Source organism: Physeter macrocephalus, chromosome 5 (genome assembly GCF_002837175.3).
Source record: "Physeter macrocephalus isolate SW-GA chromosome 5, ASM283717v5, whole genome shotgun sequence".
Classification (NCBI taxonomy): domain Eukaryota; kingdom Metazoa; phylum Chordata; class Mammalia; order Artiodactyla; family Physeteridae; genus Physeter; species Physeter macrocephalus.
Genome location: NC_041218.1, coordinates 13,038,962 through 13,052,902, shown reverse-complemented (window position 1 = coordinate 13,052,902; position 13,941 = coordinate 13,038,962). Strand labels below are relative to the sequence as shown.

The window sequence follows — 13,941 nt, the reverse complement described above, 5'->3', positions numbered from 1 at the left end:
GGCCATGGCTCACGGGCCCAGCCGCTCCGCGGCATGTGGGATCTTCCCGGACCGGGGCACGAACCCGCGTTCCCTGCATCGGCAGGCGGACGCGCAACCACTGCGCCACCAGGGAAGCCCGAAGTTTATTTTTTTTAAAGCAAGAAATAGACAGTGGTGACAAAGGATCTCCAGTGGGCTGTCAGGGAGGTGGTAGAGTTGGGGTCAGTTACTTAATAAAAATCTTGGTATAACTTTCATTTTTCTCCTATCTTTACTTTGTGCTTCTGTACTTAATTCTACCTTCTTGGCCCAGACCTACTTCCCACCATCTAAGACTTGCAATTTTGCCCTCTTTGGGGTTTTCCTATTCTCATTCCTTTTATTGACCTCCTCCTCCTCCTGTTAGTTCCCATTTTCACTCCTCGCATCTAGTCCTCTGGGTGTCTTAACTCTGCCTCATCATTTATTAGCTCTTTAGAGCTGATAGAGTAGAAGTTTGGAGTTAGATTGATATAAATTCTAGGCTTGTAATTTATGAACACTTTGACTGAATCTTTCTGAATCTTGGCTTTCTCATCTATAAACATGGGAATATTTAATAGCTCCTTGGTTTCTAAGAACTAAGAATTAATATGTGTGGAAGTGGCAAATACTAGGTGCTTAGTAAATATTAATCACATTTCTTTTCCTGTACCAGTTGATGCTTCTTATCAAGGTTGCAAAGAAAGGAGGCAAATAGAGTCGTAGATTTATTTTTTATGTGTATAAAGATACGAAGATTAACTGGTAACATGAAGAGTCTTCATGAATAAGCTTTAGTAATATGTTAAAAGAGGAAAAGGTTATATTCTGAAAACTAAAGACAAATTTAACTTCCCTTGTGACAGACTACGGACTTACTGGGTGTAATAAACCTAGTCATATCTTACAGAGAAAAGAAAAGTTACTTACCTTTAGTAGGTGAATGAAGCAGGGCGTTTTATTACAATATAAAATTCAGCTTATTTTCATTAAATAAAGGTGCACTTTTATTGTTGTTGTTTATGGTGGGGTTGTCAACATGAAATCCGGAAAGAACATTTGTTTCCCCAGGGTAGACACCGTATCTGCCAGAAGTAAATTCTTTTGGAATGAAAGAATATATGTGCTCACTAACTGAATAGAAGGACATTTACTGAAAACTGTTCTTTGTTCCTTTTTTAGGTGTTTGGCGATCTACTTATTCCTCCCGACGCACAAGTGAAGAAGGCAACCGTCTTTCTCAATCCTGCCGCTTGCAAAGGGTGGTTCAGTTTGTGACTTGTTATAGATTTGGTTTTTCTAAGGGGAAAAGAGTCACAGAATACTAGGCAGCTGGTTGGATTGTGTGGAATTGGAGCTACTAGGTTCAGTACCCTTGTAGCAATAAGATTCAGTTGTAATGTAGAAATCACGGTTAATCAGATATAACTGTAAAGCTAACTGATGCCTAGCTAGCTGGTCTAATTGAAGTTTAATAATTATTCCAGAATTAAAACTCTCAAATCAGTCTTATCTGCTTGGTGGTAGCCTCCTTGGGAACAACTTCTGCTGCTGTGATGTAAATTATGAGTCCATCTCTGTTACAGGATGTTCAGGGATGGCCGAAAGCACTGTGGCCTTGTGAGGTCAGAAACATTCTTTCCCAAAGTGGTGAATGTAGAGCTAGGTCTTGGAGGTCAGTCAAGGGAGAGCACTCAGTGTTCCCGACTGACGAAATGGCCCATGGGGCGGGGGCCTACAGACAGGAGTGCTGACTCATGTCATTTGCTGTGTCACAGGAAAGTCTGTAAACTGGTCTGGTTGGCCTCGAGGGGTCATGTGAGGCAACTGTGAGAATTAAGATGTGAAGAATAGTTGGGACCTTGGTTGACAGTCATGTATCCATGTTCATTTATTGTAACAAATGTACCACACTGGTGCAGGATATTGAAAGTGAGGGAGGTTTTGTGTGTGTGTGTGTGTGTGTGTGTGTGTGTGTGTGTGTGTGTAGGGGAGGAGTGGGTATGTGAGAACTCTCTGTATTGTCCACTCATTTTTACTGTGAACCTAACAACTGCTCTAAAAAATAGTCTATTAATTTTTAAAAGTACTGTAAGCAAAATAAAAACTTTTTTTTTTACATTGCTAATTAGGTACAACTCTCATTCAGTTGGAAAGGTAAATAAAAAGACTTTTGGTGGCTTTTAGAAGAAATCATTTAAAATTCAAAATTATTTTTTAAAAATAGTAAGAATTAAAGGGTTGAGGGGGAGAAAAAAGTGATACCTTTTATTCTATCTAACGGCCAGAACAGTTCTTTTTGTCCTGACTGAGGAAAAATTAATAAGTATGTATTAGATTGGATTCTCTAAGTTCGAAGTCAAATGACATTAAGATACTAAGAACAACAACATAAAAGCATAGTTGGGAGTAGCTTCTAAGTGGTAAGGTTAACATTGGAGAGAAACGCGGGGGCTCTGAAATAAGTTTCTCTAGTCATTTCTTGGGAGGTAGTGTGTGTGGCTTCACAGATGTGAGGGCTAGTCACGCCTTATTTCTTTTTAATTCAGCAGTTTATTTACCTACAGATTGTCTGAATCGGCTCCATTACTCTACCTAATTGAATCCTATTTGCCCACCTTTGTTGGAGCCACTTCCCACCCCCATAAACATACCAGTCATAAGGCCTCTTGTTCATTCTTGTTTAAAACCAACACTGAACAAAAATATCAACAAAGGTTCTAACACAACACAATCAAAATACCCGAGATAACTAAATAGTCACTGGTGGCCTGTGGGAGAAGCTAGCAGGGAACTGGGTGTATCCTCTGTATACTCTTCTCTGCTCTGTGATACTGCCGGTGTTGCTTAACTTCTTAAATCCTCAATTTACTCCTCTGTAAAGTGTGAAAAGTAATAGCACATGCCTTATAAAAATTACCATGTAATTCTTTAGGATTAAATGAGGTAATGCCTATAAGGTATTTAGCATTCTTTCCATTTCATGGTTAGCACTTGATAAAAGAAATATAAGCTGCTGTTCTTGGTATTACTGACCTGTAGGCTGGGTCAAAAGGTTCTCTACTTGGCTCTCCCACCCTTGGATCTCTCCTTTTGCCTCCGTTGTAACTGCTACAGGTCCTATTCCTTTAGAGAGCTAGTAAGTTAGTAACTTGCTATTTCTCTTGAAATATATGGCAGTTTGTTTAAGCTATAATCAGTCATTTTGAGTTCCTACTTGAGATATTTGCATTTTTAAAAAATGAATAAACTTTTTTTTTTAGAGAAGTTTTAGGTTCCGTTTACACTTTTACACGTAAGTGTATTTGCATTTTTAAAGGTAGGTTCTTATTGAAAAGTGTAATACCATTATCGGCAGGCCAGGGTAAGGAAAGTGTTTCTTTTCTGAAGTTGTGGTCCCCTTTAACAAGGGGAACCCCTGCATGCTTCTAGGAAGCAGCCACTTTGAAACTCTCCGACATCTTTTTTTAAAGCTTTCACTATTTAACTGTACTATTTTTGTCATCTTGGCTCTGACCTGACACATAATTTATAATTTATCATGTAGCTATTTCATTATGTAGTACTGGTTTAAAACTACATTAGAGCTTTAGGAAATAACTGTTTTGCATTAATAAATAATACATTAAGGAGTAATTATTTTGTGTGTGCGTGTGAACCTGCAAATTGCTACAGGTATAGAAAGTTTTAACTCTGGTGCTATCTCACCCTTAATTATATAATAAATAATACATTTATTACTGGTAACACTTGTTTTTCAATCTTTTATATGGAATATTAGAAGGAAAAAAATGACTCACTTCCACTTTAGAGATTTTCTATACCTGTGGCATCACAAAGATGTGAATAAAGGCCCAAATGTTCAAATCTTTTTTCTTTCTTTTTTAAATTGAGGTATAGTTGATTTACAGTCTTGTGTTAGTTTGAGGTGTACAGCAAAATGATTCAGTTATATATACATACATATATTTTTTTCAGATCCTTTTCCATTGTAGGTTATAAGTTATTGAATAAAGTTCCCTATGCTATACAGTAAATTCTTATTGTTTATCTATCTTATATATAGTAGTGTGTATCTGTTAATCCCATACTCCTACTTTATCCCTTCCCCCTTTGGTAGCCATAACTTTGTTTTCTATGTCTGTGAGTCTGTTTCTATTTTTAAATAAATTCATTTGTATTATTTTTTAGATTCCACATATAAGTAATATCATATAATATTTGTCTTTCTCTTTCTGTCTTATTTCACTTAGTATGATAATCTCTAGGTCCATCCATATTGCTGCAAATGACAGTGTTTCATTCTTTTGTATGGCTGAGTAATATTCCTTTATATATAATATATATAATATATTCCCCCCCCACACACACACACACACATCTTTATCCATTCATCTGTTGATGGACACTTAGGTTGCTTCCATGTCTTGGCTATTGTAAATAGTGCTGCTGTGAACACTGGGGTGCATGTATCTTTTCGAATTAGAGTTTTCATCTTTTCTAGATATGTGCCCAGGAGTGGGATTGCTGGCCCATATGGTAGTTCTATTTTTAGATTTTTACGGAACCTTCATACTGTTCTCCATAGTGGCTGCACCAATTTACATTCCTACCAACAGTGTAGGAGGGTTCCTTTTTCTCCACACCCTCTCCAGCATTTATTCTTTGTAGACTTTTTGAGGATGGCCATTCTGACTGGTGTGAGGTGATACCTCATTTTACTTCTGCAAATCTTATTTGTTTTTTTAAAATTAATTAATTAACTTATTTATTATTTATGGCTGAGTTGGGTCTTCATTGCTGCGTGTGGGATTTCTCTAGTTGCGGCGACCGGGGGCAACTCTTCATTTCAGTGCGCGGGCTTCTCATTGTGGTGGCTTCTCTTGTTGTGGAGCATGGGCTCTAGGCGTGTGGGCTTCAGTAGTTGTGGCTCGCGGGCTCTAGAGTGCAGGCTCAGTAGTTGTGGCGCATGGGCTTAGTTGCTCCACGGCATGTGGGATCTTCCCAGACCAGGGCTCGAACCCGTGTCCCCTACATTGGCAGGCAGATTCTTAACCACTGCACCACCAGGGAAGCGCAAATCTTATTTCTTAAACTAACTCAGAGGAGCTTATAGATGTGTTGTAAGTGATTAATACAGCTGATTGAGACTTCTCCAGAGTTTTGCTTCTCAGAGATAGATCTAATCCACGTCCACCTGACCCTTTCTTATCAACCTAGTAATGAAAGCAACCCTGCAAGGAGAAGTGTTTACAGTATCACTAGCTCAGCCTTTTATTGTTGGGTTAAGCCCCAGAAATGGTGATCTGGAAAGGAGAAATTTCCATTTAGCCTTTCATGTTCATTCTAAAAAGCATTCAGAGCTGTAGAAGAGGGAGGATATGTTTGTTTAATTTGCTTATTTACATGCTCAGGTGTGCCCTTGGTTCAAGGTATTCTTTTGGTTCTTGTGAAAATTTGCTCAGGCTTCTCAGTTTCTATTTTAATTCATAATCAGAAATGTTTTATGTTCTGTGTTCCATTTGATAGCTATTTCTTTTTAGTTTAAAGAATGTTGAAGTTGGTCTGTGCATAACTACATGTTCCTTATTCACTACTTTTGTGTCTGTTTCTAGTATAAAATATTCTTAAGAAAGTTGAAGCATGCATCACTGATAAAAAAAAATAATCTTTTTGAAAGAGGACTGAGTAAATGTGGATGTAAAAGTTAGATGTTTGGTGTTGATTGTTTTGAAAGTGCTAGTTTTTGTTTTTGTTTTGTGATGTGATAGTTGAAAATATTTGGGTAAAAGACAAGTCAGCTGATTGGTATGTTTTAACATTTATTCAGCTTTGAGACTCTGCAATTGGGGGCTTTTTGCAGCCTCTGTATCCCTTGATTTCTAGTACATTCTCAGTCAACCACTGGAAGGTAAATAAGTTCCACGAGGGCTTATTACATTATACCTCAGTTACACGTATTTTTGACTGCCTTGTCCTGTTGTTTGCCCAGTTCCTAGATGTGTCTAGCACACAGTAGAGGTTCAGTAAATGCTTGTTGAGTGAATCAGACATTGTTGCCTGAGTGGAGCCATATCTAGTGTACACGCTTCCTCTAGAGGAACTAGATTGTGCACTGTAAGCATCCCACATGGGTAAGAGCTTATTGTATTAGACAAGGGGCAAAATCTTGGAGTGAAAGAGTCCACGTTTATATCCAGAGAAACTCATTACTCTTCACTAGCCTTCCTGTCCTTGAACAAATAGAGGAAACGTGTTCTCTACGCTATTTCTTGTTCTCTTCTAGAGAAGATGGTTGGGCTTTTTATATTTCCTCTTGAGAACTCGTGTTAAAATATTTGTGTTTTTTTCCTTTGTCTACAGCAAAGCCAGGACTCTATTTGAAAAAAATGCTGCCCCGATTTTACACTTATCTGGCATGGATGTGACTATCGTTAAGGTGAGAACTGCTCTAGAGTGTTGATTTTATCCAAGCTACCCCTCCTTATAACATATCCTCTTCTCTTGACTTCTTAGCAGAAATCACTTATCACTTAGAAGATAAGAACAGAGGAGTCAATGTTGTGTTCTTCTTCTGATAATTAATAAGATAATATTGTTTTTTCCAACCACGGTCAGCTTTTCACTTTCAGAACAGGATTAAATGGAGCCATGAACTTGGCTCCTTTCATCTGACAGATAGGACGTGGAACTATTGCCTCTTGGAAGATGAAGGTTGTTACAGCTGTAAGAATTCTTTTTCTGACTATTAAAAAGAAATTTCAAGTTTGAGTAATTAATTTAATTTCTTGGTAGTTCCGTAGACAGGTAAACATTTTCTTTCTGGTGAGGAATTATTTCAGGTGAGGAATTTTAAGTGGTAAAGCTTTAGAATTTTCCAGATTTGGGTAAGAAGAAATGGGGACAAAAATAAATGAGAGGGAATTGTGCTATTTTAGAAGATGCCTTAAGACTCCACTTTCTTGACTTTAAGTGCTATGTGTGTGGTATGTACATAGGTGTGTGTATTTGGTGAAAATCGCTGTTACCATGTTTGTAAATCTATGGTATACCAGTTTTTAATATTACACACTTTCATTAAATCATAGAGATTGAACGCTCATTTAGTCCAAGTGACCATGCAGTGTTAGTGTTGAACTCTCTTCTCCAGCTTGTCCGAGGTGTGGTCTTCTAGTTGTCTGCCTCCGGGGATGGGAGAGTGGGGAAGAAAACTGACATTTATTTCAGGACCTGTAATGCATATTGCAGACTCTACGTATGAGAGATCTGAGAATGGTTATTTAAGACTGATGTTGTTTGTTCCTGGAGTGTTTGGTTGAACTCACAAGGAGAACCATCTGGGCCTGGAGCTTTCTTTCTTTGAAGGGAAATTTTTTTGTATATTAAATTTCTTTAATGGCTGTAGAAGTACATCAGGAAGTTCTATTTCTTCTTGAATTAATTTTAGTAAGGTAAATTTTTTAAAGGAATTTGTGAATTTCATCTAAGTTTTCAAATTAATAGGCATCAAGTTGTTCATAGTATCTTTTTAACTTTTAAATTTCTGTAACATCTGAAATACATCATTTTCTTGCTCAATATTGTTTTATTGTTTATTTGTGCTTTTTTTGTTGTTTTTTTTTTGGCCTGCCAGTCATGTGAGAGGTGCATCAATTTAATTAATCCTTGCCAAGAACCATTTTTTGGCTTGTTGATCCTTTCATTTATGTTTCTTTCATTAACTTTTGGTCTGTCTTTATTGTTTCCTTCATTCTACTTTCTTTGGCTTTTTTTCTGCTGTTCTTTTTGACATTTTAACTTGGATGTTTATTTCATTAATTTTCACCCTTCTCTCCTGGTGTTTTCTTAGAAAGCTATAAACTTTACTGCTTCAGCTGCATCCTAGGAGTTTTGATATATAATATTTTCATTATCATTCATTTCTAAATGTTTTCTATTTTTCATCATGATTTTTGTTTGACCTATGTGTTATTTAGCATATTTTAAAATTTTCAAATCTAAAGTTTTCCCACATCTTTTTGTTAATGGTTTCTGATTTAATTGTGTTATAGTCAAAGAATGTAGTCTATATAATTCCAGTATTTTAAGTTTATTGAGATTTGTTTTATGGCCTAGCATGTGGTTTGCTTTCATAAATGTTTTATGTAGACCTAAAAAGAATATATATCAGTTATTGGGTACCATGTTCTATATATGTCCATGAAGTCAAGTCTGTTAGTTGTGTGGCTTAAATCTTACATGTCCTTACTGATTTTCTTCTTCTGTTTGAACTATAGATTATTCAGAAAGAGGTGTTAGAAATATCGCACTAGATAGATTTGTCTGTTTCTCTATGTAGTTTATCCACTTTTGCTTTTTTTATTTTGAGACTCTGTCAGTAGATGCATTCACATTTCAAATTATATCATGTTTCTTGCATGTTGACACTGTAATAGAGTTACTCTCTTTAGCACTAATGCTGTCTTTTACTGTGGTCTATTTTATTTAGTATTGTTATTAACCATACTAGCTTGCTTTGATTAGTTTTTATGTGGTATAATTTTTACTTATCTTTACTTAAGCCATTTTGTATCCTTATGTTTTAATGCATCATTGGTAAAGGCATGAAAACAGGATATTTTAAAGATCCAGTGCTTTTTGTGTGTGTGCCTTTTGACTGGACCATATAATCCATTAACATTTATTGTAATTGTTAATGTATTTAGATTTATTTCTATACCAGTTATCTATTGCTACACAACAAACTGCCTTGACAACAGTTTTTCTGCTTACAATTCTGTTGGTCAACAATCCGTGTTCAGAGCTGTTCTTGTGTTGGTCTCACCTGGGCTCCTCAGTGGCTTGTCTTTTCATGACTTGATAGCTTATTTATTTCCTTTTCTCACTGAATAATATTCCATCATGTAGATGTACAACAGTTTGTTTATCCATTTACCTATTGAAGGACATCTTGATTGCTTCCAGTTTTGCAGTTATGAATAAAGCTGCCACAAACATTTGTGTGCATGTTTTTGTGTGAACATAATTTTTCAGCTCATTTGGGTAAATACCTAGGAGTGCAGTGGCTGTATTACATGGTATGCTTAGCTTTGTAAGAAACTGGCAAACTGCTTTCCACAAGTGGCTGTACCATTTTGCATTCCCACTAGCAATTAAGGAGATTTTCTGTTGCTCCACATCCTCATCAGTATTTGGTGTTCTCAGTGTTTGGGGTTTTAGCTGTTCTGATAGGTATATAGTAGTTTCTCATTGTCTCAATTTGCAGTTCCCTAATGACATATAACATTGAGCATTTTTTCGTTTGTTTATTTTCCATCTGTATATCTTCTTCAGTGAGGTGTCTGTTCAAATCTTTGCTGTTTTAATTGAGTTGTTTCTTGTTTGTTCTCTTATTGTTGAGTTTTAGAGTTCTTTGAATACAAGTTCTTTTTCAGATACATGTTTCAAAAACATTTTCTCTTATACTGTCTTTTAAAGCTGTGTTTTCATTCTCTTAACAGTATTTTCACAGAGCAGAAGTTTTTAATTTTAAAGAAGTCCAACTTATCAATTTTTTTCTTTTGTGGATCTTGCTTTTGGTGATTTATCTAAAAACTCATCACCAAACCCAGGATCACCTAGATCCTCTACTGTGTTATATTCTAGAAGCTTTATAGTTTTTTATTTGATGTTTAGGTCTATGATCCATTTTGAGTTAATTTTTGTGAAAGGTATAAGGTTCAAGTTTTCTGCATCGTTAGGCCACTCTTTATCCTTCCTCTTTGTTGCATTTGGAATTTTCCTCTTAAGATCAGAGCCTCAAATGTGTCATCCCTATTAATGTAATCTTTTAAATTATGGTCTGTTAAATCTGTCAATATCTTTTTGAATTTTGGTTCTTTCATTCATGTACTTATTCATATTTATCAATTTTTCTTGCAAATACTTGAGTACCTACTACAAAGTAAGCTCTGTTCTACATGTTGAGGATTCAGTCTGAACAAAACAAGTTTTCCCTCTCTGTCCTCAAAGAGCTTCCATTCAAAGTGTGAAAAGGAGGGATGCAGATAAGAAACATATACAAATGAACATACGATTTGTCAGATGGTGATGAGAGTCAAGAAGAAAAATCAAGCAGGGTAAGAAGACCAAGAGTAATGGAGGTGTTAGTTTAGTTCAGGAGGCCAAGGAAAGCCAGTCTGGTAAGATGACCTTTGGAAGAGATGTGGGGGAAATGAGTGAGTCGTGCTGGTAGGTTGGGGAAAGCATCCAGGCCGAGCGTACTGCACATTCAGAGGCTCTGTGGAGGAGTGTACTTGGGGCTTGAGGAAGAGTGAGAAGGCAAATGTAGTTGGAGGAGAATGAGCAAGGGGAGACAGGAGAGAGGATGAGGTTGAAGAAGTCAGGAGGGGCAAGATTGTCAGGTTTGTATCATTTACGCATTCAGTCAATTACCTTTCCTCTCTGTTGTTGATAAAGTGTTGTGTAGGAAAAGGCTTAATGGAGAGTCCTAAAGAAATGTCACCAGGAATCTACCTACAATTTGATATCCCTCCACTGAGCATCTTACTTTGAACATGGACATTCAGTTGGTAATCAATTCACTCAATTGTATTCTAGTGTATTGTTCCCACCTATCTCCACCTTGTCTCCAAGGATATTATCAAATAACTTGCCAGGTGCCTTGCTGAAGACCCAATAGAATGTCTGTCTGGATTTCCTGACCTTCTGATCTAGTAATCTGTCAAAGATGAGGATACTCTGAAATGCCTCGTTCTTGGTGAACCCGTGCAGATTCCCAGTGATCACCTATTTCGGGGTGTTCACAAAGCATCCTTTTAATCAGGATCAACATGTATTCTCTCTTTTTTAAAAAAATATTTTATTTATTTATTTTTGGCTGCTTTGGGTCTTCATTGCTGTGCGCGGGCTTTCTCTAGTTGAGGCGTGTGGGGGCTACTCTTTGTTGCGATGCACTGGCTTCTCTTGCTGCGGAGCATGGACTCTAGGCGTGTGGGCTTCAGTAGTTGTGGCATGTGGGCTCAGTAGTTGTGGCACACAGGCTTAGTTGCTCCGCGGCCTGTGGGATCTTTCTGGACTAGGGCTCGAACCCGTGTCCCCTGCATTGGCAGGCAGATTCCTAACCACTGCGCCACCAGGGAAGTCCCTATATTCTTTTTTTAAAAAGTGAAATATTTGGATTGATTGAGCTCAATCACCAGAGGGCAATGATTTAATCAACCATGGGTATGTAATGAAACTGACACAAAACCCCAAAAGGACAGGGTTTGGAGAGCTTCTGGGCTGGTAAATCTGTGGAGATCTGGGGAGAGGTGGTGTGCCCAGAGAGGGCCTGGAGACTCCACACCACTCCCCACACACCTTGCCCCATGTACCTCTTCATTTGTCTGTTCATCTGAATCCTTTCTAATAAACTGATAACTGTGGAAAAAAAAAAAGAAATATTTACAAATGTATAACTGCAAAGCCAGTCATTTCATTTTTCAGGATAAAAGTAGAACCATTCATCATAAGATTAGATGGTGTTAGTGTAGGGACTTCGTTTTTCGTGTGTTGACTGTCTTAGTGGCCCAGGTGCTTTAGCCCATCTGACATCCAAATCTTTAATTTTTGCCTACTAGTGTGTCCAGTAAAGTGTCAACAGGAGACAGTGTTTCCTTATTTCAGTATTAGTTGCATTACATTTGTTAAAATTCAGTGTTTGGTTTTAGAGGTGGTGGCTTATATCATTCATTTAAGTCTACATATGTATCTGAAATGAGGTATTCTCAGTAAAAATGGTGAGGCTTACATACCATTTAGTCACCATTTTGTGACTGCTTTGAGCCATACCTATATTTCTTTATGTACAATCATAGCAAAACCACAGTAACCGTTTATGTAGTACAGTGCCACTTAAGAACAGTTACCTTGCTAGTCGCTTTTCATACTGCTTTCCAACAGTATTAGGAGGAAGTGCTTTTCCCTTCCTCCAGTACACATGATTTCATTGATAAGGAAATTAAGATCCTGAGAGTTTAAGGCCACTCAGTTAAAATGTAGCAGAGTTGGGATTTAATCTGGGCCTCCTGGGCTCTCAAATCTGTGCTCTTTTTATTACATCTGTTTCTCATTTGCATATACACTTGACTTTCTGCTTGCAGATGAAAGTCACTGGGTAAATGATGTAATAGAACCTGCACTGGACTAGAAATGATTCCTCTGCCTAGCTGACTGTATAACCGAGACAAATCACTAGGTTTGAGTTTTTATTTTTTTATTTTTATTTTTTGCGGTACACGGGCCTCTCACTGTTGTGGCCTCTCCCGTTGCGGAGCACAGGCTCCGGACGCGCAGGCTCAGCGGCCATGGCTCACGGACCCAACCGCTCTGCAGCATGTGGGATCTTTGTGGACCGGGGCACGAACCCGTGTCCCTTGCATCGGCAGGCGGACTCTTCAACCACTGCGCCACCAGGGAAGCCCTGAGTTTTATTTTTAAAGTAAGGAGCCGACTAGATGGTTTCTGAGGTCCCTTCCTGCTCTAAAAATATAAAACTATAAAAACCATACATAGTTGCTTTGATAGCTGTTTAGTTTTTCAAGTATATCAATTATGTAGAATTTAAGAAAAGGTTCAGTGTAAAACTTTAAAGAAAACATCCCATATTTTTAGACTTTTGGGCTGGTGGCTCTAGGATGATAAATTTACCAAAGGCTTCCTTTGTATTGCAGACAGATTATGAGGGCCAAGCCAAGAAGCTCCTGGAACTGCTGGAAAACACAGATGTGATCGTTGTTGCTGGAGGAGATGGGACTTTGCAGGAGGTGTGGCCGCTTTTCTGTTTGAAATCATTTTGAAAGGGAGGAAAATAGAAATTAGGTCTTGGAGCAGTGGCGTAAAGTGGTTATAATTTAAGGAAATTATTTCTTTGTAATCCATTCTTTTTAGGATTGTTTCTCTCTGAAACAAGTAGAGCATTACATTTTTCTCATGCACTTTTATTTCATTGCTTCATATAAATTCTATACCCAGCACATAGAAGGGTTTTTGTTTTATCAAATTTAAGTTGGATAAAATGGAATAAAACAGGGTACAAAATGGTGCTGGGTGTGAAATGCTGTTTATATTTTGAAGACGCTTATGAAGTAGCCCTGTTTGTTAGGGAATCACTGTTTCAATTATGGGAAGGTTTCTTATAAAATAAACTTAAATAACAATTGCCTTTTTAAAAAATGCATCTGTCCATTCTCACATCATTTCCATCCCATGTAATGTTATCTCCTAATGGTACATTTAGAGGCAGAGGTCTACATGTTCCGATGTATGTGTTGCTTTTGTTCTACAATTCTACAATTCCATTTCCTTAATGCTTGCTTTGGTCTAATAAGGACAGTAAGTGTATTGCCCTGGAAATGCTCTTCTTTTCCAGGGCAATAGACTAGAACCTACGTTATGTATTGGAAACCCCTAAAGGGCCCAGTGCAGGTGCCCCTCCCACTCTGTCACCCCATCCTGTGTACCATAAGTCACATCTATACCTCGTTTCTCATTGTCTTTTACCTCTATTTTGGTGGTTTCATAGGTGTTCAGGGACCAGGAGCTAACAGCGGACAGGGCACTGCCCTGTGTTTGACTTAGCAATCATGTGAGCCTTAGTAAGCTTCTTCTAAAAAGGCTGTGCTAATGATCTTGTAATTGTGTTTATGGCTTTTTAATGAAGTGTGAAGAATACGGATAGCATGCCAACAAAGTAAGGAAGTGGAACTCATGACAGCCCCATTGAATCCCGAAACTCAGTGAGGCAGGAGATGCAGAAGATTGGCCTTTGCCTTGACTTTGCAAAATGTTTTTAAGAAAGAAACCAAATTGTGTATCTGGTATAATCTAGTCATCAAAATATGCCCTGGTTAGAAAAAAGAATAGGAGGGAAATATAGCGAAATATAAACAACTGACT

General features: G+C 37.7%; 1 protein-coding gene across 4 annotated transcripts in view; it reads left to right on the top strand.

Moving 5' to 3' along the window:
- Positions 1–13,941, top strand: part of AGK (acylglycerol kinase) — a 90,805-nt gene that overhangs the window by 37,838 nt on the left and 39,026 nt on the right. For 3 of the 4 annotated variants that reach the window (XM_007103326.2, XM_007103327.3, XM_028489661.2), the window contains exons 4-6: positions 1,186–1,265; positions 6,367–6,442; positions 12,717–12,809. In XM_007103326.2, coding sequence (XP_007103388.2) covers positions 1,186–1,265; positions 6,367–6,442; positions 12,717–12,809 — 249 coding nt within the window. The remainder of the gene's footprint in view (positions 1–1,185; positions 1,266–6,366; positions 6,443–12,716; positions 12,810–13,941) is intronic. The other variant, XM_055084789.1, reaches the window with a different exon arrangement.